At 45.5% G+C, this 23,829-nt stretch overlaps 1 protein-coding gene across 1 annotated transcript; it reads left to right on the forward strand.

Moving 5' to 3' along the window:
• The first annotated feature begins 1,057 nt into the window (after positions 1-1,057).
• On the forward strand, positions 1,058-2,056 carry LOC127045606 (olfactory receptor 52A5-like). Its single transcript, XM_050941894.1, has one exon. The coding sequence runs from the start codon at positions 1,058-1,060 to the stop codon at positions 2,054-2,056; it is 999 nt and encodes a 332-aa protein (XP_050797851.1).
• Positions 2,057-23,829: the final 21,773 nt, after the last annotated feature.

Consider the following 23,829-nt stretch of genomic DNA (forward strand, 5'->3'; position numbering starts at 1 on the left):
TAACTTTGTTATCTCTAGACGGATTCTTGCTTGCGTATATATACCTGCCCCTGAAAATTTCCACTACTTGCATCTGACAAAGTGGGTATTCACCCCTGAAAGCTTATGCTCCAATACCTCTGTTAATCTATAAGATGCCACAGGACTCTTTGTTGCTTTTTATAGCTATTTAATATACTCATCTTAAAGAACTCCCAAGTTTCATTCCCATTTGCTCTCTGAAAAATTCTTCACCATCAGTTTTACAGATGATTTCCTCAGCTTTGCGGATTTAGCCTTTGGAAGCACTAAGTATCTCTAGATATTACTGGTTGGGAACTGTTCTCTCTCTGTCCATTTGAATGTAAACTGTTCCATTCTTTATTTTCCTCTCATCTATCATATGCCCCCTTATGTATCTCTTCACTAAATGAAACAGTCCAAGCCTTTCCAGTCTTTTTACATGTGGCAGTCTCCTCTAGTCTCATAGAGTTTCTTGGAAATTCCCTTTCTATCTACAACTGGGGGGTGGGAACAATAGCCTAGTGTTTTGTGCATTGGCTTGCTAAATCCCAGATTATGAGCTCAATCATTGAGAGGGCCATTTAGGAAACTGGGGTTTAACAAAAAAAAAGTCTGGGAATTTGCCCTGCTTTGAACAGGTGGTTGGACTAGATGATCTCCTGAGGTCCTTTCCAACCCTGGTATTCTATGGTCCTTTATAGAGACTGGGTCACCATAACTGAACACATATCCAAAGCAGTTTATTCTCCATCCTATTATAAGGCATATCCACCCTAGTGTTTCCTGTTGGTGCCTATTATCATTTCCCACACATGGAGCACCATAAAATATGGAATTTGCAAAAGTAGGGTCATTTTTCATAATTAATTTCTCTGAATAACAAAAATGTTATTTTCAGTGTATGAAGAGTGACCAATCTGTTTGTCCATGAGAACAGTTTCCAGTAGCACATGCAGTGTCTCATATTAACATTGTCTCTCCATCCAGGCATTTGTACTGCGACCATCACCCTAGAGCCTGGGCACATACAGGAAATCAGGGTGACATACGGTACATGCAGGAGACACCGTTCTGCCTCAGATTTGGACACCTTCTCCCCTACTCCATGTCAGATACTAACACAACTGACTTCACCAACCCCTCCACCTTCATCCTGCTGGGCATTCCTGGCCTGGAGGCTGCACATGTCTGGATCTCCATACCCTTCTGTGCCATGTACATCATAGTCATCTTGGGGAACTTCACCATCCTGTTCATTGTGAAGAGGGAGCCGAGCCTCCATGGGCCCATGTACTATTTCCTCTGCATGCTGGCCATCACCGACCTGGTCCTGTCCACGACCACTGTGCCCAAAACACTGAGCATCTTCTGGTTCAGTTCCAGGGAGATCAATTTCAGTGCCTGTCTCATGCAGATGTATTTCATTCACTGCTTCTCAGCAATGGAATCTGGGATCTTTGTGGCCATGGCTTTGGATAGGTATGTAGCCATCTGCGATCCCCTCAGACATTCCACCACCCTGACAAACCCCATGGTGGCCAAGATCGGTCTCACTGTGGTACTACGCAGCAGCATACTTGTACTACCCAATCCCTTCCTGGTGTGGCGGTGCTCCTATTACAGAACTAACATCATCCCTCATACCTACTGCGATCACATAACTGTGGTCAAGTTGGCCTGTGCTGACATTAGTGCCAGTAATTACTATGGTCTGTCTTTGGCATTCTTCATCACAGGTCTAGATGTATTTTTTATCACTGTGTCCTATACTCAAATTCTCAGGGTTATCATAGGCCTCCCCACAAAGGATGCCCGATTCAAGACTTTTGGGACCTGCATCTCCCACCTCTGTGTTATCTTAGCCTTTTACATCCCCAGTCTCTTCTCCATCCTGACACACCGATTTGGCCACAATGTGGCCCCATATTTCCATGTTCTCAATGCCAACATGTACCTCCTGGTGCCTCCCATGCTGAACCCCATCATATACGGCGTGAGGACCAAACAGATACGGAACAGACTGCTCTGGATCTTTGCTCATAAAGGGACCTAAAGGTTTCTCTACTGGGTCAGACCAAAGGTCCATCTAGCCAGTATCCTGTTTCTAACAATGGCCAATGCCAGGTGCCCTAGACAGAATGAATAGAACAGGAAATAATTAAGTAAGCCATTCCCTGCCGCTCATCCCCAGCTTCTGGCAAACAGAGGCTAGGGACCATGTCCCTGCCCATCCTGATTAAAAGCCATTGATGGACCTATCTGCCCCATTAATTTATATAGTTCTTGCATAGTCTTATACTTCACAACATCCTCTGGCAAAGAGTTCCAAAGGTTGACGGTACCTTGTGTGAATAAACACTTCCTTTTGTTTGTTTTAAACCAGCTGCCTATTAATTGTGTTTGGTGGCCCATAGTTCTTGTATTATGAGAAGGAGTAAATAGCACTTCCTTATTTAATCTCTCCACACTAATCATGATGTTATAGACCTCAAACATATCCCCCCTTAGTTATCTCTTTTCCAAGCTGAAATGCCCCAGGCTTATTAATTTCTCCTCAAACAGAAGCCATTCCATACTCCTAATCATTTTTGTTGCCCTTTTCTAAATCTTTTTCAATTTCAATATATCTTTTTCGATGTGGAGTGGCCACATCAGCATGCAGTATTCAAGAGAGGCATTTGATATTTTCTGTCTTATTATCTATCCCTTCCTTAATGATTCCAAAAATTCTGTTTTCTTTTTTTGACTGCCACTGCACATCGAATGGATGTTTTCAGAGAACTATCTACAATGACTCCAATATCTCTTTCTTGAATGATAACAGCTAATTTACATTCCATGATTTTATATGTATAGTTGGGATTATGTTTTCCAGTGTGCATTACTTTCCATTATCAACATTGCTTTTCATTTTCCATGTCGTTGCCCAGTCACAGTTTTGAGAGGTCCTTTTGTAGCTCTTCAGAGTGTGCCTGGGACTTAAATATTTTGAGTAGCTTTGTATCATATGCAAATTTTGCCATCTCAATGTTTACCCCTTTTCCCAGTCATTTATGAATGTGTCGAATACGACTGCTCCCAGGACAGACCCATGGGGGACACCACTATTTACCTATCTTCATTCTCACCATTTATTTCTGCCCTTTGCTTCCGATCTTTTAAGTGCCTAGCAATGCTTTCAGTCTCATCTAATGATCCTTAACTTAGGGTACGTCTACACTACAAAATTAGGTCGAATTTATAGAAGTTGTTTTTTTAGAAACCATTTTTATACAGTCGATTGTGCGTTCCCCACACAAAATGCTCTAAGTCAGGGGTACGCAACCTATGGCACAGGTGCCAAAGGTGGCACATGAGCTGATTTTCAGTGCCACTCACATTGCCTGGGTCCTGGCCACTGGTCCAGGGGGTTCTGCAATTTAATTTAATTTTAAATGAAGCTTTTTAAACATTTTAAAAAACTTATTTACTTTACATACAACAATAGTTTAGTTATATAGTATAGACATAGAAAGAGTTGGCGGACTGTACATGTAAATAATCAAACCAGTGTATAAATAAATCTTAGTTTAGTTAATAAGAATTGGCTTGAAGATTATATTTGGGTAAGATCTGAAATATTCACTGACCAGGGAGGTGATGTGTCTGATCCTTTGGGACAGCCCGAACTTTTATATGTGATGTTTTATATGATAACAGGATTTTTTATGATCATCATCATACTTGACTTACTGTCTGGATGGAAGCCCAAGGCTGGGTGGCTTTGAGGGAACTGTTTTGGTTTCTGTGTAAGCAGTAAAACGTTGTGAAAACTGTTTTGTTACTGGCTTGGTAAAGGAAGAACTGTCCATTTGGGGGATTGTCAGTCTTATTTTTGCAGTTTCCCCTAACTGAACAATTTCAGTGTGGCCCCCCATGGAACTCCGGTTACAGCTTGCCAAAACAATTCCTTTACTTTAGATATCACAAGAGAGACCCATATCCAGGTAAACACAATACAACACCAACATGCCATTCCACACCTCAGTGAACATAAGAATGTAAGAACAGTCACACTGGATCAGCCCAAAGGTGCATCCAGCCAAGTATCCTGTCTGCTGACAGTGGCCAGTGCCAGGTGCCCCAGAGGGAATTAACAGAACAGGGAATCATCAAGTGATCCATCCCCACTTGTCCACTGCCAGCTTCTGGAAGAGAGATGCTATGGACATCATCCCTGCTCATCCTGGCTAACAGCCATTGAAGGATTTATCCTCACCTCTGTCTTGCTTGGCTTTAGTTTCAGACAGCTATTTTGTCCAAGAACCGAATGGTTTTAGTGATAGCAGTGTTGTCGTACATGAAGGATCAGAGGAGCTCAGTGTTACCTAAATATTGCTGTTGTCAGGGTCCATGTTGAATGACCAGTTCCCATAGAAGCTGCATGGAGATGTTGAAAAGCCCCAGAGAGAGAATTGATCCTGTGGGACTCCACCGCTACTTGGGTACATTCTGTCAAGAAGGATTCAGACCAATTTAGAGCAACCGTCTGGACTCCGGCTGCCTGCAGAAGAAATAGTACATGGGACCGTGGAGGCTTGGCTCCATCTTCACGATGAACAGGATGGTGAAGTTCCCCAAGATGGCTATGATGTACATGGTGCAAAAGGGGCTAGAGATCCATACATGGGCCGCCTCCAGGCCAGAAATGCCCATTAGGATGAAGGTGGAGGGATTGGTGAAGTTGGTTGTGTTGGAATCTGACATGGAGTAGGGGAGAAGGTGTCCAATTCTGAGCAGAACGGTGTCTCCTGCACATACCGTACTTTCCCCTGACTTCCTGTACGTGCCCAGGCTCTAGGGTGTTGGTTGCTGTTCAAATGCCTGGTGGAGAGACAATGTTAATATGAGGCACGGCATGCACTACTGGAGGCTGTTTTCATGGGTGAGGTAGAGTGTTTGCTCTACACACAGCGAAAATGACTTTTTCATTACTCAGATAAATGAATTATGAAGAACCCACCCTACTAATGTTAATTCCATATTTTATGGTTCTCCATTTATCAATAATTCCTACACATTATGGCGTGGAAAATCTTAATGGGAACCAGCAGGGAACATGAGTTTGGAAACTGGTTATCCATCATTGTTCCTTAAGCCTTGTCTCCACTGCAAAGATTTTTAGCCAAAGGGTAGCTTTTGGTGTTAAACTGTGGAGGTGTATACTCTGCAAACCCACTTTCAATGGTGGAACTCCTCAGTTTCAGTGAGATTATAAAACCACCTTGACAAAAGTTGTAAGGCTTTTAATCAAAAGTTTTGTCACCCAAGTGCCAATATAGACATTTGTACTTGATTTTATCACCATAATAGGCCTCCAGAAGGCATCCCACAATGCCCATCCTGACCACTCTGGTCAGAAGTTTCAACTCTGCTACCTTGCATCCAGGCAAACACCTTCCACACACACACACACCCTTTTAAAGCCATGGGAATTTTGAAATTCCTCTTCCTTTTTGCTTGGAATCGAGAGCTCACATCATAGAATCGTAGAATCATAGATAATAGGGTTGGAAGGGACCTCAGGAGGTCATCTAGTACAACCCCCTGCTGAAAGCAGGACCAATCCCAACTAAATCATCCCAGCCAGGGCTTTGTCAAGCCTGGCCTTAAAAACCTCTAAGGAAGGAGATACCACCACCTCCCTAGGGAACCCATTCCAGTGCTTCACCACTCTCCTAGTGAAATATTGTTTCCTAATATCCAACCTAGACCTCCCCCACTACAACTTGAGACCATTGCTCCTTGTTCTGTCATCTGCCACCACTGAGAACAGTCTAGATCCATCCTCTCTGGAACCCCCTTTCAGGTAGTTGAAAGCAGCTATCAAATCCCCCCTCATTCTTCTCTTCTGCAGACTAAACAGTCCCGGGTCCCTCAGCCTCTCCTCATAAGTCATGTGCTCCAGTCCCCTAATCATTTTTGTTGCCCTCCGCTGGACTCTTTCCAGTCAGGAGCTGTTCTCCATTCTGGAGGTGTCCAGCCAGTCTCAGCAGTCACAATCAGGTGAGCCAGAAGCAGGAAAACAGAGCCCTGGTAAGTGATTTTGCTTTGTGAAGTGTGGAGGTGGGTTGAGGGCTGAGAAATGTACAAGGCTGGCTGGATTTCTGTGTGCTGGGTATTTTCCCATGCAGCTAGACAGTGCGGTGGAAGAAGGCGTTGATGCACACGGAGATGTCACAGGAATCCTCCACAGAGATCTCTAGAAAACTTCCCTGCAGATGCTCCGCAATCCTATGCTGCAGGCTCCTTGGCAGAGCTGACTTGTTCCTTCCCCCACTGAGGCAGACTTTCCTGTGCCTTTCTGCAATTACTTGGGCAAGGACCAAAGCGGCACCCAGGCGAGCAGCACAGGGACCAGGGAGGAAGCCACAAGTGTGTCGTAGATGCACTCTTGCTTTCCTGCTTACCTTCAGGTGAGATGTATCTGCTACAATGACCCCCACCCATTGACAGGAGGGGCATCTTCGGCTAGGGGGCTGGAGAAAATGCGAGACAGTGAGAGACTTAAAGGGCGTCAGATATTTAACTTATCAAAAAGACGATCAAGCAGAGACTTTCATGGGGTGAAAACCAGTGGTAAAGCGGAGAAAGGCCGAGCGAGGCCCAATGGCTGGAAGCTGGAGCCAGCTGGAGCCAGACAAATGGCATCTGAAAATAAGGGGCAAACGCTTAGCACTGATGGAGATTAACCTTTGGAACAAACTGTGAAGGCAAGTGGTGGATTCTTGAACTCCGCGTGTCTGAAGATCCTGGCTGGATACTTTTCTGGAAGATCTGCAGGATTCTCTACACTTAAAACGCCACAGCAGTGGTGCCGTACTGCTTCCGTGTGGACACGACTTACACCGACGGCAGGGGATCTCCCTGCAGTGTAGGTGATCCACCTCCCCGAGATGTGCTATCTAGGTCAATGGAAGAATTCTTCTTTTGACCCCTGCTGTCTACACCGGGGACAGGTTGATATAGTGACATCCTTCAGGGGTGTGGATTATTTTGCTGTTGCAAACAAAGCAAATGCAATTTTTGGTTGCATTAACAGAGACATAGCATGGAAGTCATGGTAGGGGATACTACCGCTCTACTCTGTGCCGGTTAGGCCTCAGTTGACGTACTGTGTCCAGTTTGGGTCACTAAGGTGTAGGAAGGATTCAGAGAAACTGGAAAGGATCTAAAGGCAAGTGAGAAAGGTGATCCAAGGGATGGAATACAAACCAAATGAGCAAAGGCTGAAGGAACCAGGTATGATTAGTTTGGAAAAGAGGAGACTGAGGTTTAGACCAACAAATCCTGCAGCTTGGCAGGGGTTAAACGAGCTGACCTTTGTGATGCCTTCTCCCCCTGTGGACTTATAATTCTATGATGTAAAATCCTAGTGAGGACCAGGCCCTAGTCAAACACAAGCAGTTAGGTTCAATACAGGGGTAACGGGTGAAATGTAGTGGCCTGTGTTATACAGAAGGTCAGACTGGGTGAGGTTGTAGAAGCTCCATCTCTGGAGATATTTAAGAGTAGGTTAGATAAATGTCTATCCAGGATGGTCTAGACAGTATTTGGTCCTGCCATGAGGGCAGGGGACTGCACTCGATGACTCTCAAGGTTCTTCCAGCCCTACAATCTCTGAATGCTATTTTCCCCTCCCTCCCTTTCCCAGCTACATAATCAATCCCTGGCTCAGGGCCCCTTCCCCTCCCTCTGAGAACTGCTGATGAGGGAGATTTACGGCAACAAACTGATGCAGAGAAATGCACTCTGTGTAATGTTGTGAGTAATAGATGGGGGGGGTTACTAACAGTGGACATTTCTATTACTTAACAAGGGATTTGGGGGTGTTGTAATGGATGTAGGTGTGTATATACTAACCTACACAAAAGAGTGTGTTGGAATTAATTCAGGGCTTACTGGACAATTGGGTCCCGGGGAACAAGTATCGCAGTATAACAGCCTGTACCCATATCCGCCTCTGGGTCCACCTGCTCTTTTTCTTCTAGCAATTAGGACCTTTCAATGGCAACACACTAGAAATAATAATAATAATCTCCGTTTAATGCTGTGCCCGAGGTCACCCAGCGAATCCATGGCAGAGCTGGGTCTCTTCACTCCCTGATGTCTGATGACGCTTTATTTTTAGTTAAATGACTTGGCCAAATCCTCCTATGGTGTAAGTGGCGGCAGCCCCACAGAAATCAGGGGAGATCCTGTGCACTATGTAAACCAATGGAGAGAGAGCACCAGGCATTTGTGCTGCTGCAGGGACTGTACGAGCCTGGTCTGAGAGAGGCTAAGCCCTTCCTGCTGCCTCAGTTTCCCAATCTGTATAAGGGGATACTTCCTGGGAGAAATGAGCAATAGTCTGTGAAGCACCAATCAACAGTCAACTCTGTGTCCATGTGTCAAGGTGCCTTGGTCGGACACAGCTGAGGATGCCAAATTCAGGACCAACTGCTGAGAAATAGGGCAGACTCACCCCAAACTGTGGTTATTCCATCATTAAGCAATACCAAACCAGTAACAAAAGTAACCTTCTGCCTCACCACCTTGGTTAACAGAAACCAAAAAAAAACAGTCTCCTTAGGCATCCCAGCTCTTGGCTCACCACTGGGACACTGGAGTGTATGATGAGGGGTTACTGAAAAACGGTTTAATCGGATATAGGGTCCCTGCAGTCTCAAGAGATCAGCCGCATAGCCAGGCCAATGCAGAACTCAGATCTTACCCAGTGATCACACAGCTCCCAATCCTTTAGCAATTAAACACTAAATGGTTAATAGGAAAAGAAAAGACGAGCTATAAATGGTTAACAGATCAGATACATCCAAGTGATTTGTCAGTGTTCAGAGATCAGGACCACAGCAGTGATGGAATAAACCGCCTGCTTGCAAAGGTCTCTCTGATGGAGATGTCTAGCGAGTTCCTTCTGTATCCTCTGCTCTGTGCATGGAATTTTACTGTCCCAAACAATGCTCACAGCCCCCGGAAAGTTCATGGAAAGTTACTAGCCCAAGCTGGAATCCAGGATCACAAGAGCATGGGCAGCCATTGCCCATATTCTTGCTGAGGTGTGTTTCTTCTACAGCCCATGGTCAGAGCTAAGTGTCCTGGAAGGGCCATCAACACAGAACTGTCTGGCCTTCATGTAAATGCTACCTGTGTGGTGTTACCCAAGCATACAACACAGGTATAAGATACAAGTCCATGGCCAATAATCATAACTTCAGATACAAAGATGACACATGCATATAAACAGAATAATCACACTTAGCAACCCGTAACTTTCCCACTGACACCTGACAGGACATACTTTGTACAGGTTTTGTTCCAATGAATAACAGTGGTAGCAACAATAATAAAAATGGTCATATTCAATCATGCAGCATCATGCCATGTTCTTGTCCCACAATGGTGCGACAGCTGCTAGCCACCTAGCAAAGGGCATTGCCCGAGATCTAGCAGAGCAAGCAGCTGGGACACTACAGCCACTGGAGGACGGGAAGAGCAGATAAACACTTGTTTTTCTGCAGGGAGCCTGGTCCTTGTACAAAGCAAGGAGGAAAGGGGTCTTTAAAAGGGAGAGGTGGATGTCTGGGAGCTTGGCTGTTTCCTCCAAGCATCCCCAGCCAGCCCCCTGGCTTTGAACAAACTTCACTTGTGTTTGGCTAAAGCATCTTCCAGAAAGGCATCCAGGGCTAGATCCACAGAGGCACTCAGGTAAATACTGAACTTAGGCACCACTGCCTTTCTCAAACCCTGGCTTATCTCCTGCCTAAACCTGCCGGAGCCTCAGGTTCCACCAGGAGCCTACACAGAGCAACCTGAGCGCTGATGTTGCTCCACTAACGAGGTGCTGCTCCCCTAATGAGCTAACGAGGTGCACGGAGTCTTGCTCAGGCCTCAATTCTGGTGGGATTCTCCAACCAGGTGTTCCCCCTGCGCATCGACCCAGCAGACTCAATGTGCTAGGGGTTCTCCTGCCACAGCTCCCGCATGGGTCCTTGCAGGTCGGGAATGTGTGTGCGTGCATGTGGCTCTGTGTGTGTATGTGTGCATGTCCGTCCATGTGTGTGAATACCAGAATATCCCACAGCCCAGTGGTTTAAAACCCTCACCTGGGTTGTGGGAGACCCAGATTCAAATCCCTGCTCTGCTGAAGGTTTGTTGTAAAAACTGGAACAGCTGCAACTGGAGAGACTGAGCACCCCACTCAGAATAGCCATTTGCCTGATGCTCAGTGCACTCACGTGGGAGACCTGTGTTTAACACCCTGCTCCAAATCAGGGACAGCAGAGATTTTGGATCTGGGTCTCTTGGGTCTCTCACGAGAAAGCACTGACCTGCCCTAGGCAGCTCACTCCAGGAGAGGGCTCAGAGCTGGCAGTCCCACACAGAAATAGGCACCTCTCTCCAGCCCCTTAGCCGGGTCCCTAGTGACAGAAATCAGTGGGAGTTAGGTGATTAAGGACCTTTGTGAACCACTAGAAAACCTCCCGTTGCATGATGATTCCCCACAGACATCTCCTTGCTGAGATCTATCAGTTAGCCAGTTCTCACTCCAGCTAACGAGTGCGCTACTGATACTCTCTAGTGCTACTTTAAAATCTGAATGTCATGTGGTACTAGGTCAAACAATCTGCAAAGGTCTAAGTCTGTTCCATCTCCCCAGTTCCCTTTATGAGTCAAATTTGTTATCACCTAAAAAAAGAAATCACGTCTGTTTGACCTGTCAGATTTCCCATTCAATCTTCATTGGCATGAACTGAAGTCCTGCCCTTTAATTCTTTATTGACTAAATCGCCTCTCCCATTTTCCAGTATTATGCCCAGGACTGATGATGATAACAGGCATTTTATACCCTAGTCATCCCTTTTTTGAATCTTGGCATGACATGAGCACTGCATCAGGCCTCTGGGATATCCCTGGTGTTCCAATATTCATTAAAATTAACATCAGCGGGGCAGAGATCTCCTCAGACAGCTCTCTTAGTACTCGCTGAGTGCAAGAGATCTGGGGCTGCTGATTTTAAAATACTGATCCCTGGTAGGTGCTTTTACCATCCGCTGTAGCCCCCAGGGAACTGCAGAGAAGCTCATGTTCATGAGTACAACATCCTGCTTCTTTCACACACAGCAGGAAGGTTCATTGAACATTTTCATCCTTTCAGCATCTGTGAAGTTATTGATATAAACTGGGACCATATAGAACATGGGTTGCAACCAAGGTCCTGTAGCGGCACCAAATCCTAGGTAAAGGGGGTCATATAAGGTGTCTAAGACCAAGTTATGAGTTACTGATTATGATTATGCTGTCTGTATGTCTGTAGCATTTTGGTAGTTGAAGTTATGAATATTGGCTGTATGCTGTCTGTATTGCAAACTTGTGTTGTGTTACTGGGAAAGATCCCAGACAAGTTGATGTCAGCTCTGTTTAGCCTGCTTGATGGCCCATTAAGGACCATCACCTACACAACTGACCCATTGAGAGGAGGCAGTTACGCCCTGTGACTCAGCAGGGTGTGCAGAAACTGGCCCATGTGACTGCAAACTCCATTTTGCTGTAACTTTCCACAGCAGGAACAAAGGAGTGTTCTTACACTTGGAAAAGCCTATATAAGGCGGAGGCCTCATCTCCATTTTGTCTTCAATCCTGCTTCTTATCTCTGGAGGGATTTTGCTACAAGCTGAAGCTCTACACAAGGGACTGAGGACCCATCCCAGTGGGGGATGTTCTCCAGAGACTTGATTTGCACCTGCAGTTTACTCCATCACTGCTACAAGCCTGAACTAAGAACTTTGCCATTACTGTATGGAATTGATTCCATTTAACCAATTCTAGCTCTCATCTCTATCTTTTTCCCTTTATGAATAAACCTTTAGATTTTAGATTCTAAAGGATTGGCAACAGCGTGATTTGTGGGTAAGATCTAATGTGTATATTGACCTGGGTCTGGGGCTTGGTCCTTTGGGATCGAGAGAACCTTTTTCTTTTACTGGGGTGTTGGTTTTCATAACCATTCATCCCCAGGACGGGTGGCGCTGGTGGTGATACTGGGAGACTGGAGTGTCTAAGGAAATTGCTTGTGTGACTTGTGGTTGGCCAGTGGGGTGAAACCGAAGTCCCTTTTGTCTGGCTGGTTTGGTTTGCCTTAGAGGTGAAAAAACCCCAGCCTAGGGCTGTGACTGCCCTGTTTGAGCAATTGGTCCTGAATTGGCACTCTGAGTTGGGTCCCGCCAGAACCGCATCGTCACAGTGGCGTAGTCGGCAGGATCCACAGAACCAGGTCAATTAAGCTTTGGGTCAGAACCCCACGCTATCCAAATTTGAATTTTGGTATTGAGAGTTTGGTTGGTTAAAGAGCAGTTGTAATGGGTGAGCAAAGAGCATATGAGGGTCTTGACAAAAAAGCCCTGGAAGATTTGTGTTCAGAAAAGGGGATAAGCTTTAGAAAGAAAGCTACAAATCAAGAACTGAGAGATCTGCTAATGGCCAGTGATCAGGAGGCAGGAGCACAGTCCTTACCTGATACTACAGAGACTGCAGAAGCAATTCGAATGAAAGAGGCAGCGAATAAACTGCAGTTCGAGCATGAACAGAAACTAGCAGACCTGCGATTGCTGGAAAGGCAGAAAATAGCTGAATTTGAAAGAGAAGCTGCTGAGAGAGAGAAAGAAGCTGCTGAACGAAAGAAAGAGGCTGATGAGAGAGAAGAAAAAGCTCGTAAGGGGCGTCTGGAATTACTGGCTGCTGAGGAGAGAGCTCGACAGAGGCAACAGGAGACTCACAAGATGGAACAGGAGACGGCTAGACTGCAACTCCAAGTAATGGAAGAGCGGAGAAAGTCATCGCCACCTGGTACTCCACATACCCACCGCCAGGAGAAGAACTGGGAAAAGATGTCCCATCTATAATGATATGGAGGATATAGAGGAGTTTTTGTCCACCTTTGAGCGCCTCTGCAATCTGTACCAAATCCCTGATGATCAGCGAATGCCTGTCCTGCTGACCAGACTGACTGGAAAAGCCAGGGAGGTATTTAATGATTTGGGGGAACAAGAAGCCTTGGATTATGGGCGGTTTAAAGATTCGGTGTTAAGGCGGTTCAAGGTGACTCCTGATTCTTACAGAGTTAAGTTTAGAAAGTTTAAGATGTCTAATGATTGTACTTTTGTAGAATGTGCTCATAAGCTAATGGGTTTTGTTAAAAAGTGGGTGATGGGAGCAAAGGCGCATGGGAGTTTTGAAAAACTGCTGGATTCAATAACTTTGGAACAGTTCTTAAACATTGTGCCTGACCACGTGAGAGCAGCTGTGTGTGACAGGGACCCCGAGTCAGTCCTACGGGTTGCAGAGATTGCAGATGCCAATACCCAAAATAGGGCTCGGGAAGGGTATAAACCCCAAGGGAAAAGCAGTCACCATTCTCCCCAGTTTAAGAGGAGGGAAGGATTTAAAGGTAAACCTGGCCCTGACTCTGGTAAGGTGGCTCCCGGGGGCGCAGAGGGTGGGAACTCTCACCCCAAACATAAACAGGCTGCATGCTATCACTGTGGGATGCTTGGCCACATAAGACCAGATTGCCCGACCCTAAAGGGCAGCCCAAAACCAGCAACCCCAAAAGCCACAGTAGATGCCAATTCCATTACCCTGAGCACCCAGGCTGAGCCAAGCCACAACAGCACCACCTTGAGTCCAGGGGCAAGCAGAGCAGTGGCTAATGCCAAGCCCCTCGTCTCCTCCTGTCAATGGACTGGGGGCACATGTCCATGCTCAGCCTCCTGGAGCTCATTGCATTATTTGACCCTCTTGGCAATGAGATGCTGCTGTCTCACATAAAAGGCACCAGGAGTCTAGAAAGAAGCACTAAAATGGTTCAAATCCTTCTTGGAGGGATGCAGCCAATAAACGGTGATGGGAAACTGCACCCCAGCACTAGACCCCTCCCCTGTGGATTCGCACAAGGATCAGTTCCTCTCTGGGGCTTATCAACATCTCCAGGCAGCCTCTGTGGCAACTGTCACACAGCATGGACTAAAACACCAACAATATGCTGGTGACACCGAGCTTCTCCTCTCTTTCTCATGCGACCACACCACTATCACCAAAATGGCCCTGTTCTTTGCCTTTAGCTACAGAGGAAGCTCAAACCATGCTTGCCAGCTAAGCTACAGTGTGTTGGTAACTTGAATACAGGTGGACACAGTGCCCCTCTTGGGCTCAGAAAGGAGAATTTGTTAACTCTCATTCCAGGGCTTCAAAACCCAGGTGCTCCTCACCAGAGAAATAGCCATGTCAGATGAGCAGGCAGAGAGTTTAGCTATGGGAATCCAAGCACCCTCAAGCCGGGGCACTCATAAGAACATAAGAACAGCCGTACTGGGTCAGAGCAAAGGTCCATCTAGCCCAGTATCCTGTCTTCTGTCAGTGGCCAATGCCAGGTGCCCCCCAGGGAATGAACAGAACAGGGTATCATTAAGTGATCCATCCCCTGTTGCCTATTCCCAGCTTCTGGCAAACAAAGGCTAAGGACACCATCCCTGCCCATCCTGTCTAATAGCCATTGACGGACCTATTGTTCATGAATCTATCCAGCTCCCTTATGAACTCTGTTATAGTACTGGTCTTCACAACACCCTCTGGCAAGGGGTTCCAGAGATTGACAGTGCGTTGGGTGAAAAAAATACTTTCTTGTGTTTGTTTTAAATCTGCTGCCTATTAATTTCATTTGGTGGCCCCTTATTCTTGTATTATGAGAAGGAGTAAATAACACTTCCTTATTTACTTTCTCCACACCAGTCATGATTTTATAGATCTCAATAATATCTCTCCTTAGATGTCCCTTTTCCAAGCTGAAAAGTCCCAGTCTTATTAATCTCTCCTCATACAGAAGCTGTTCAATACTCTAATCATTTTTGTTGCCTTTTCTGAACCTTTTCCAATTCCAATATCTCTTTTTTGAGATAGGGCAACCACATCTGCACAGAGTATTCAAGGTGTGGGCGTACCATGGATTTATTCAGAGGCAGAATCTTTTCTGTCTTATTATCTATCCCTTTCTTAATGATTCCTAACATTCTGTTCACTTTTTTGACTGCCACTGCACGCTGAGCGGATGTTTTCAGAGAACTATCCACAATGACTCCAGCATCTCTTTCTTGAGTGGTAACAGCTAATTTAGACCCCATCATTGTATATGTATAGTTGGGATTATGATTTCCAAAGTTGATTATGTTTTCTACTCCTGGAAAGTCTGACTCAGCCTGGAACATTCAATTTCAATTCCACCTGGGAGAGACTGGGAGGAAATGAACTGGCAAGGAAAGAACAAATCCAACGCAAACACTAATCCAGTCTCTGTCCTGCCTATAGGCCCCCCCACCTTGTTCCAGAGAAGCTTTCAGGGGAAGGAAAGGTCTCTGTGCCCAGGACAGAGCCCCGGCTACATTCCACCCACAGGATCATTCCGTTGGTTTTGGTTTTACTATGTCTGTTCCACTGAAGTGACCCCAGGAGCTGTGATGTTGTCAGGGTACCTTCTCCTGTCTGGGGTACAGATGTGGGGACCCGCATGAAAGACCCCCTAAGCTTATTTTCACCAGCTTAGATTAAAAAAATTTTCAAGGCACAAATTCCACCTTTTCCTTGAACAGTATGCTGCCACCACCAAGTGATTTAGGCAAAGAATCAGAGAAAGGACCACTTGGAGTCCTATTCCCCCAAAATATTCCCCCGAGCCCTACACCCCGTTTCCTGGGGAGGCTTGAGAATAATATCCTCACCAATTGGTACAGGTGAACACAGACCCAAACCCTTGGAACTTAAGAACAATGAAAAATCAGTCAGGTTCTTAAGACAAGAATTTATTTAAAAAAAGATAAAAGAACCACTTCTGTAAAATCAGGATGGAAGATAACTTTACAGAGTAACAAAAAGATTCAAAACACCAAGAATTTCCCCTCCAGGCATAACCTTAAAGTTACAAAGACAGGGATAAACCTCCGACTTAGCACAGGGAAATTCACAAACTAAAACAAAAGATACTTTAACACATTTCTTTGCTATTACTTGCTCTTTCTGTAACATTAGATGTGTCATTTCAGTGGGAGCTGGATTACTTGATTGGTCTCTCCCTTTGTCTCTGGGGAGAACATATAAAGCCCCCCCCCCCCAGATTTGAAATTATCTTCTTTCCCCATTGGTCCTTTTGGTCAGGTGCCAACCAGGTTATCTGAGCTTCTAACCGTTTACGGGTAAGGAGGGATTTCATGCTACCCTTGGCTGTCTATTTATGACAGATGTACCGGCAGGTTTCTGAGTGGGAGCGGAAGTGGAGTCCTGGAGTTGACACTTACTAGGAGCGGGGAGCTCACAACCTCCAGCTGGTTCTGAAAACCTCAGGTTCACCTGGAGAGGATGGCGCAGGCTCAGGCTCCCTCTTGCAGCCTTTCCTCCGCATCCCACCCAGGGAACAGCCCCTGCCAGAGCTGGAGTCCATTCCCACTTGGTGTGACACAGACCATGATTACAGAAGGGGTGTCAGGACTCCTGGGTTCTGTCTGTCATCCTGCTGTAGTACGAGGAGGCCCTGAGATATAAACCTTGGTATCAAGGCCCTGTATGAGGCCTGAGCTAAAGTAACGGTCAAGACTTTGCTAACCTAAAGCAAAGTGAAGCTGTGAGCCAGAGGCAGGCCCTGCTCGCAGAAGCTGGCAAGGAAAGGGCTGATTCTGCAAGAAGATACGTACCTAAAAGGTACTGAACACTAGAGATCAGAACATTCACATACTGGCACATTCCACACAGATAACAAGGAACAGACTGACCCATCCCAATGACAGGGGCAAAAGGGTAATATGATGGATAGAGTTGTTTTGTTCAAACCAACATGTACAAGGTGAGAGGCGGCACCTTACTGCGTAAAGGGGTTGCACCCCACACGTCAGGAGTGATGTGTAACTTGTTTGTACCTGTGTATAAGAATGCATCCCTGGGGCGGTGTCTTTGTCCAGCTGAGGGGGCAGTGGAAAGTCCCGCTACTGACTGAGCCGAGTCCATTGACTGTGGGCACATACTCGTAGTATGCCCTGAATTAGACTTAGAAATCTACAGGGAACTATTATTGTGTCCAATATGGCAATAAACCTGGCCAACATGCCTTTGTACCTTACTAGACTCTGTGGTCATTTGTGGGTTCTCTTCGGGTCTGCTCTGTCAGCTATCTTCGAAGAGCTGGGGCAGCACACAGAGGGAACACACGCACACAGCCGAGTGATACCAACATTGAAGAGAGCAGAGCACCACACCAGTAGCATCTGACAACACTGGTGACCCCAACCGCTGATCTGGTGAGTAAGCGAGCTGTCCGCTGTAAGAATCGCAATTTAACATGTCAGAAAACCTCGAGCTAGGAAACCCCCTGATCCCCTCCCTTATGATCCCCACAGAGTTTGATAACTCTTGGACCCGCTGGATTGCCAGTAAGGGGGGATCCATATGAATTTAAAAAAGAGAGTGAGGAAACATGGACTGGCATATGTAGAGCGATGGTAGAAACCGAGGCTCTGAAAAATAGTAATAAAAGTAAAAAAGCAAGAATTCTGCAACTACTGTCTATGGCAGTGAGATGGCTTAGACAGCATGCTGGCATGCTGGCCAAACAAGTACTGGAAAAAGCAGGGCAAGTAACAGTAACAAAGAAACAGTTAAAAGAATCAAAAGAAGCTACACAGCCCTGAAATGCTCCCACCGCCCTTGCAGGGTGGCAAGCAGCCCAGAGACAACAAGTACAGGAACAGAGCGAAACACTGGAAACAACTGTAAGGAACCTACAAAAAATACATGTGCCGTCCCCTGTTATAAATATTGGTGGTAAACAGCAGCCTTCAGGTAGCTACCCTGTGCCTGAAGAATGGGGACAGAAGCGGAAAGAGGTGGTCCTAGTAAAACTAAAAGATAAAACTGGGTCCACTGCATTGCAACCATCACCTTATGATAAAAGGCGGGTTCCAGTTAAACTTAAACCGGAACCTAGACTGGTGCCGGTCAGAACGGGACAAGTAAGTGCACAGAAGGAAAGAGTAGCAAACAATACTCTCACTGAATTGGTAAATCAAATGAAGGAAAAAATGGAACAGTTCACAGAGCACATTAGGAGACAGGAGCTGCAACTCGGTCGCAGGGGAAGGAATAAAGAAGAATTTCAAAGTAAAAAACTAAAATTAAGCGGGTTAACACCTAGAATTGATGCATTAACACATGGAGCTTCCCAAAAACAGTTAACTGCAGCAAAAAAGGGCACTCCCACTATCCGTTTGGCGTGCACACAAAAGCAAGACACTGGGGGAACAAATTCAGGTTTTACAAGAGCAGGTAACTACCCCCACTCTCCTCTCAGAGCCAGGATAAAGACCAGGGGCGCAATTCCCAACTGTGCAGGTTCCCAATTGCTTTGACCCATGGAACCACACTCCGCGCTCATATCTAACAATAGAACCTTCTTTCTCAAATATTTTTACATACCAGTTAAGTTTTGTCCTTTATATGTTTTCTCAGTTTACTAAACTTGCTGCTGCTGCCTTTACTTTCAAATACCTTGATGGAGTTAATCTCTCTTGGCTTAGGTCTCACTACCTTCCTAGGTTGCTTTTCACATCCCCTTTTCCCCCGCCTCTCCTCACTTCTGTTCTCTCTTTGTTTTAAAAGTTAAAAGTTATAGTTTTTACAGAAACTTCCAAAAGATAAAGCAATTGAAAACAGAACAAAACAAGAAACAAAAAGAAAACAAGGTAAAAAACTTTAAATCCAGTAAATTAATTATTTTAACCCTTCAGGAATGCAACAGCTGGAATTATTCCTAACTTTCTTGAAGATATTGTTGCCAAGCAACAGAAATGCACTCTCTGCTTCTAATCCTAACCACTAACTAATATTTAAAACATGAGCTTTTCTTATTTCCATATAGCAGAGTTTTAAAATAATGTTAAATATAAAGTAATGCAAAATTCCTTGTTACCAAATTAATACAATACATTTGGCAAATATTAATATATTTTTATCAAATTTATGCTACAAGTTTTAAATAAGGTAATAAATTGTTTATTCAAATATTTAACACTTTTTACTTTTTATGTTTGGTGGTGTTATTTTGTATAGTAATATGATGGATAGACTTGTTTTGTTCAAACCAACATGTACAAGGTGAGAGGCGGCACCTTACTACGTAGAGGGGTTGCACCTCAATACGTCAGCAGTGATGTGTAACTTGTTTGTATCTGTGTATAAGAATGCGTTTCTGGGGTGGTGTCTGGGTCCGCCCGAGGGGGCAGTGGAAAGTCCCTCCACTGACTGAGCCGAGTCCATTGCCAAGAGGCACTTTCTCGTAGTATGCCCTGAGTTAGACTAGGGGCTGGTCTACGCTACAGAGGAAAATTGATCTTAGATACGCAACTTCAGCTATGTGAATAACGTAGCTGAAGTCAAAGTATCTAAGACCGAATTACTCACCGTCCTCACAGCGCGGGATCAATGTCCGCGGCTCCCCTTATCGATTCTGCAACTCCGTTTGGGTTGGTGGAGTTATGGAATCGATATAAGCGCATTCAGGGATCGATATATCACGTCTAGATGAGATGCGATATATCGATCCCCGAGCAATCGATTGCTACCCGCCGATACTGCGGGTAGTGAAGACGTACCCTTAGAAATCTACAGGGAACTACTATTCTGTCCATACTGCAATACATCTGGTCGATGTGCCTTCGTACCTTACTAGACTCTGTGGTTATTGGGGGTTCTCTTCGAGTCTGCTCTGTCAGCTATCTGCGCAGAGCTGGGGCAGCACACAGAGGGAACACACGCACACAGCCGAGTGATACCAACATTGAAGAGAGCAGAGCACCACACCGGGAACATCTGACAACACCTGCCACTCATATTCTCTGTGGCCTTGCCCAAGTCACTTCTCCCTGTGCCTCATTTTGCCTATCTGTATAATGGGGATATATTCATAATGACTTTGCTTTTCTAGGACTTTTCAAGATCTCTCATTGAAGGGTGCTGCACAGTATGACGATTGTTATGGAGGAGAATTACTGATCTCTGATCCCTTTGCAACAGCCCCGTGTACCTGTAGAGAGTGTTTGTGTCTCCTCTCAGTCAACTTTCTCCAGATCTGTCTGTCTACAATCTACCTGGGCATTTACAGCGTATCAAACCCTATGGAGACCTAGGCATTATTTCTAGTTTTTTTCCTAATAAACTATAATTGTCAAATATACACAAATGCACAGAGCAGCCAATTCCTCTCTGACTCAGCACAGAGCCCCAGAGTTCTCATCTCTCTTTGGGAAGGTCCCTTAATTACTGTTTACTCCTAAAGATGGATAAAGAGCACAGACACCTAGACAGGCTGGTCTGCAAACTGTTTACATTCAGATGCTGTTTCTCCCGTAGAGGCTGAGTGAACCCCACTGGGATTGCACAGAGCTGTATTATAAATGGTGCGCACCCCTGTGTCAGCTCTCGGTGTGGGATGCTGCTGCAGATGCTGGGCTGAGAGAGGTGTGGGACACGGCTACCTGAGAGGGATTCCCAGGGAAGACGCTTCCATCTCAGAATTCTCAGGTACCCATCTCTTGCTGCGGAGCTCACCTGCTTGACAAACCCAGTGCAACATGGACATGATGGGATAGAGAATAGGTCTGGGGTCCTTTCTGCTCTGTGCTTGCATTAAACATCCCAGACACCTTGTCACAGGGAATGAGTTTACTCCGGTATCATGGGCCAAAATGTCCCTCTTTTCTGTGCATCTCTGCCCACTCCAACACCAGGGTGGCTGCATTTCAGTGGCACAGGAGATCCTTCAGGAGGAAAGGCCCTAGTAGGTGCACAATCTTGGTAGTCCATCGATCCGATGATGACAAATTGGAGCAAATCATCTATTGTTGGTCTCATGGTGTGCCCTCTGATGGCTATAGAAGCCAATTCTAGAGGTGCACATTTGGCTGCAGATGGTGCATGGAAAGTTTGCAGTCAGTGGGTTGTGCGTTGCTGGTGCTCTGTGACGTCTTTCGCGTGCCTCTTGTAAACGCCGGCAGCGGTCTTCCTCAAAGGCGATGCAGGTATTCCTGACTGTTGCATGCCACTGTGTTCTGTCCCTGGATGCGTCCTCATGGTCCCTGGGTTTGATACTGCTATACTGCAGATTGGCTTTGATGGTGTCCTTGTAACGTTTTCGTGGACCACCTATATGCCGGATGCCCTGTGAGAGCTCACCATAGAGAAGTTGGTGGGGGATTCTGTTGGCATCCATGCGGCTGACATGACCGGTCCAACGTAGCTGTGACTTCAGGATCATCATTTCGATGCTTGTCATCTGGGCTCTCTTGAGGACCTCGAGATTGGGCACTTTGTCTTGCCAGTGGATCTTCATGATGTTGTGGAGGCAACATATGCGGAATGCTTCGAGCTGCTTGATGTGACACCTATATAGTGTCCATGTTTCATACCTGTACAAAAGAGATGAGAGAACAACAGCTCTGTACACAAGCAGTTTTGTTGACATCCGGATGTTGTGGTGGTTTAAAACTTTGACACACAGATAGCCAAGTGCTTGGCTTGCTTTGGATATTCGTGCGTTGATCTCATTATCCAGTGATCCATCACTGGATATGACACTGCCCAGGTATTTAACGTTCTCCACTACTTTAAGATGAGTGCCATCAATGGAGATACTCGGGACTGAAGCATTTGATCCAGGTACAGGTTGATGGAGAACTTCTGTCTTTCCGAGGCTGATAGTTAGTCCGAAGAGTTGCGAGACCTCGGCAAACTTGTTGACAATGTGCTGAAGATCATTTTCAGTGTGAGCCATGAGGGCACAGTCATTGGCAAAGAGTGCCTCAAGAAGGAGTTTCTGCACTGTCTTAGTCTTTGCATTCAGGTGACCGAGGTCAAAAAGTGAACCATTATGCCAGTATTTCAAATATATACCTCGATCCAGATCTTTCATTGCATGGTTGAGGACGCATGCAAAGAACAGGTTAAATAAGACAGGAGCGAGAACACATCCTTGTTTCACGCCGTTCGTGATGTTGAAGGGGGCAGTTGTGGCTCCATCAGACAATACTTCGCCTGTCATGCTGTCATGAAAAACGTGTATAATCTGGACAAATTTTCTTGGACAACCAAGTCGTGTTAGAATAGTCCAAAGGGCTTCCCTGTTGACGATATCAAATGCCTTTGTCTCATAGACTCCAGGACTGGAAGGGACCTCGAGAGGTCATCGAGTCCAGTCCCCTGCCCTCATGGCAGGACAAAATATTGTCTACACCATCCCTAATAGACATTTATCTAACCTACTCTTAAATATCTCCAGAGATGGAGATTCCACAACTTCCCTAGGCAATCTATTCCAGTGTTTAACTACCCTGACAGTTAGGAACTTTTTCCTAATGTCCAGCCTAAATCTCCCTTGCTGCAGTTTAAGCCCATCGCTTCTTGTTCTATCATTGGAGGCTAAGGTGAACAAGTTTTCTCCCTCCTCCTGATGACACCCTTTTAGATACCTGAAAACTGCTATCATGTCCCCTCTCAGTCTTCTCTTTTCCAAACTAAACAAACCCAATTCCTTCAGCCTTCCTTCATAGGTCATGTTCTCAAGACCTTTAATCATTCTTGTTGCTCTTCTCTGGACCCTCTCCAATTTCTCCACATCTTTCTTGAAATGCGGTGCCCAGAACTGGACACAATACTCCGGCTGAGGCCTGACCAGCGCAGAGTAAAGCGGAAGAATGACTTCTCGTGTCTTGTTTACAACACACCTGTTAATGCATCCCAGAATCACATTTGCTTTTTTTGCAACAGTATCACACTGTTGACTCATATTAAGCTTGTGGTCTACTATGACCCCTAGATCTCTTTCTGTCATACTCCTTCCTAGACAGTCTCTTCCCATTCTGTATGTGTGAAACTGATTGTTCCTTCCTAAGTGGAGCACTTTGCATTTATCTTTATTGAACTTCATCCTGTTTACCTCAGACCATTTCTCCAATTTATCCAGATCATTTTGAATTTTGACCCTGTCCTCCAAAGCAGTTGCAATCCCTCTCAGTTTGGTATTGTCCGCAATCTTAATAAGCGTACTTTCTATGCCAACATCTAAATCGTTGATGAAGATATTGAACAGAATCGGTCCCAAAACAGACCCCTATGGAACCCCACTTGTTATACCTTTCCAGCAGGATTGGGAGCCATTAATAACTACTCTCTGAGTACGGTTATCCAGCCAGTTATGCACCCACCTTATAGTAGCCCCATCTAAATTGTACTTTCCTAGTTTATCTGTAAGAATATCATGCAAGACTGTATCAAATGCCTTACTAAAGTCTAGGTATATCACATCCACCGCTTCTCCCTTATCCACAAGGCTCGTTATCCTATCAAAGAATGCTATCAGATTAGTTTGACATGATTTGTTCTTTACAAATCCATGCTGGCTATTCCCTATCACCTTACCGCCTTCCAAGTGTTTGCAGATGATTTCTTTAATTACCTGCTCCATTATCTTCCCTGGCACAGAAGTTAAACTAACTGGTCTGTAGTTTCCTAGGTTGTTTTTATTTCCCTTTTTATGGATGGGCACTATATTTGCCCCATTCCAGTCTTCTGGAATCTCCCCCGTCTCCCATGATTTCCCAAAGATAATAGTTAGAGGCTCAGATACCTCTTCTATTAACTCCTTGAGTATTCTAGGATGCATTTCATCAGGCCCTGGTGACTTGCAGGCGTCTAACTTTT

The sequence above is a fragment of the Gopherus flavomarginatus genome, chromosome 1 (assembly GCF_025201925.1).
Source record: "Gopherus flavomarginatus isolate rGopFla2 chromosome 1, rGopFla2.mat.asm, whole genome shotgun sequence".
Lineage (NCBI taxonomy): Eukaryota > Metazoa > Chordata > Testudines > Testudinidae > Gopherus > Gopherus flavomarginatus.

Bases quoted from the DNA above. Each gene is read 5' to 3' on its own strand.
- LOC127045606 (XM_050941894.1), top strand. From the start codon at position 1,058: ATGCAGGAGACACCGTTCTGCCTCAGATTTGGACACCTTCTCCCCTAC.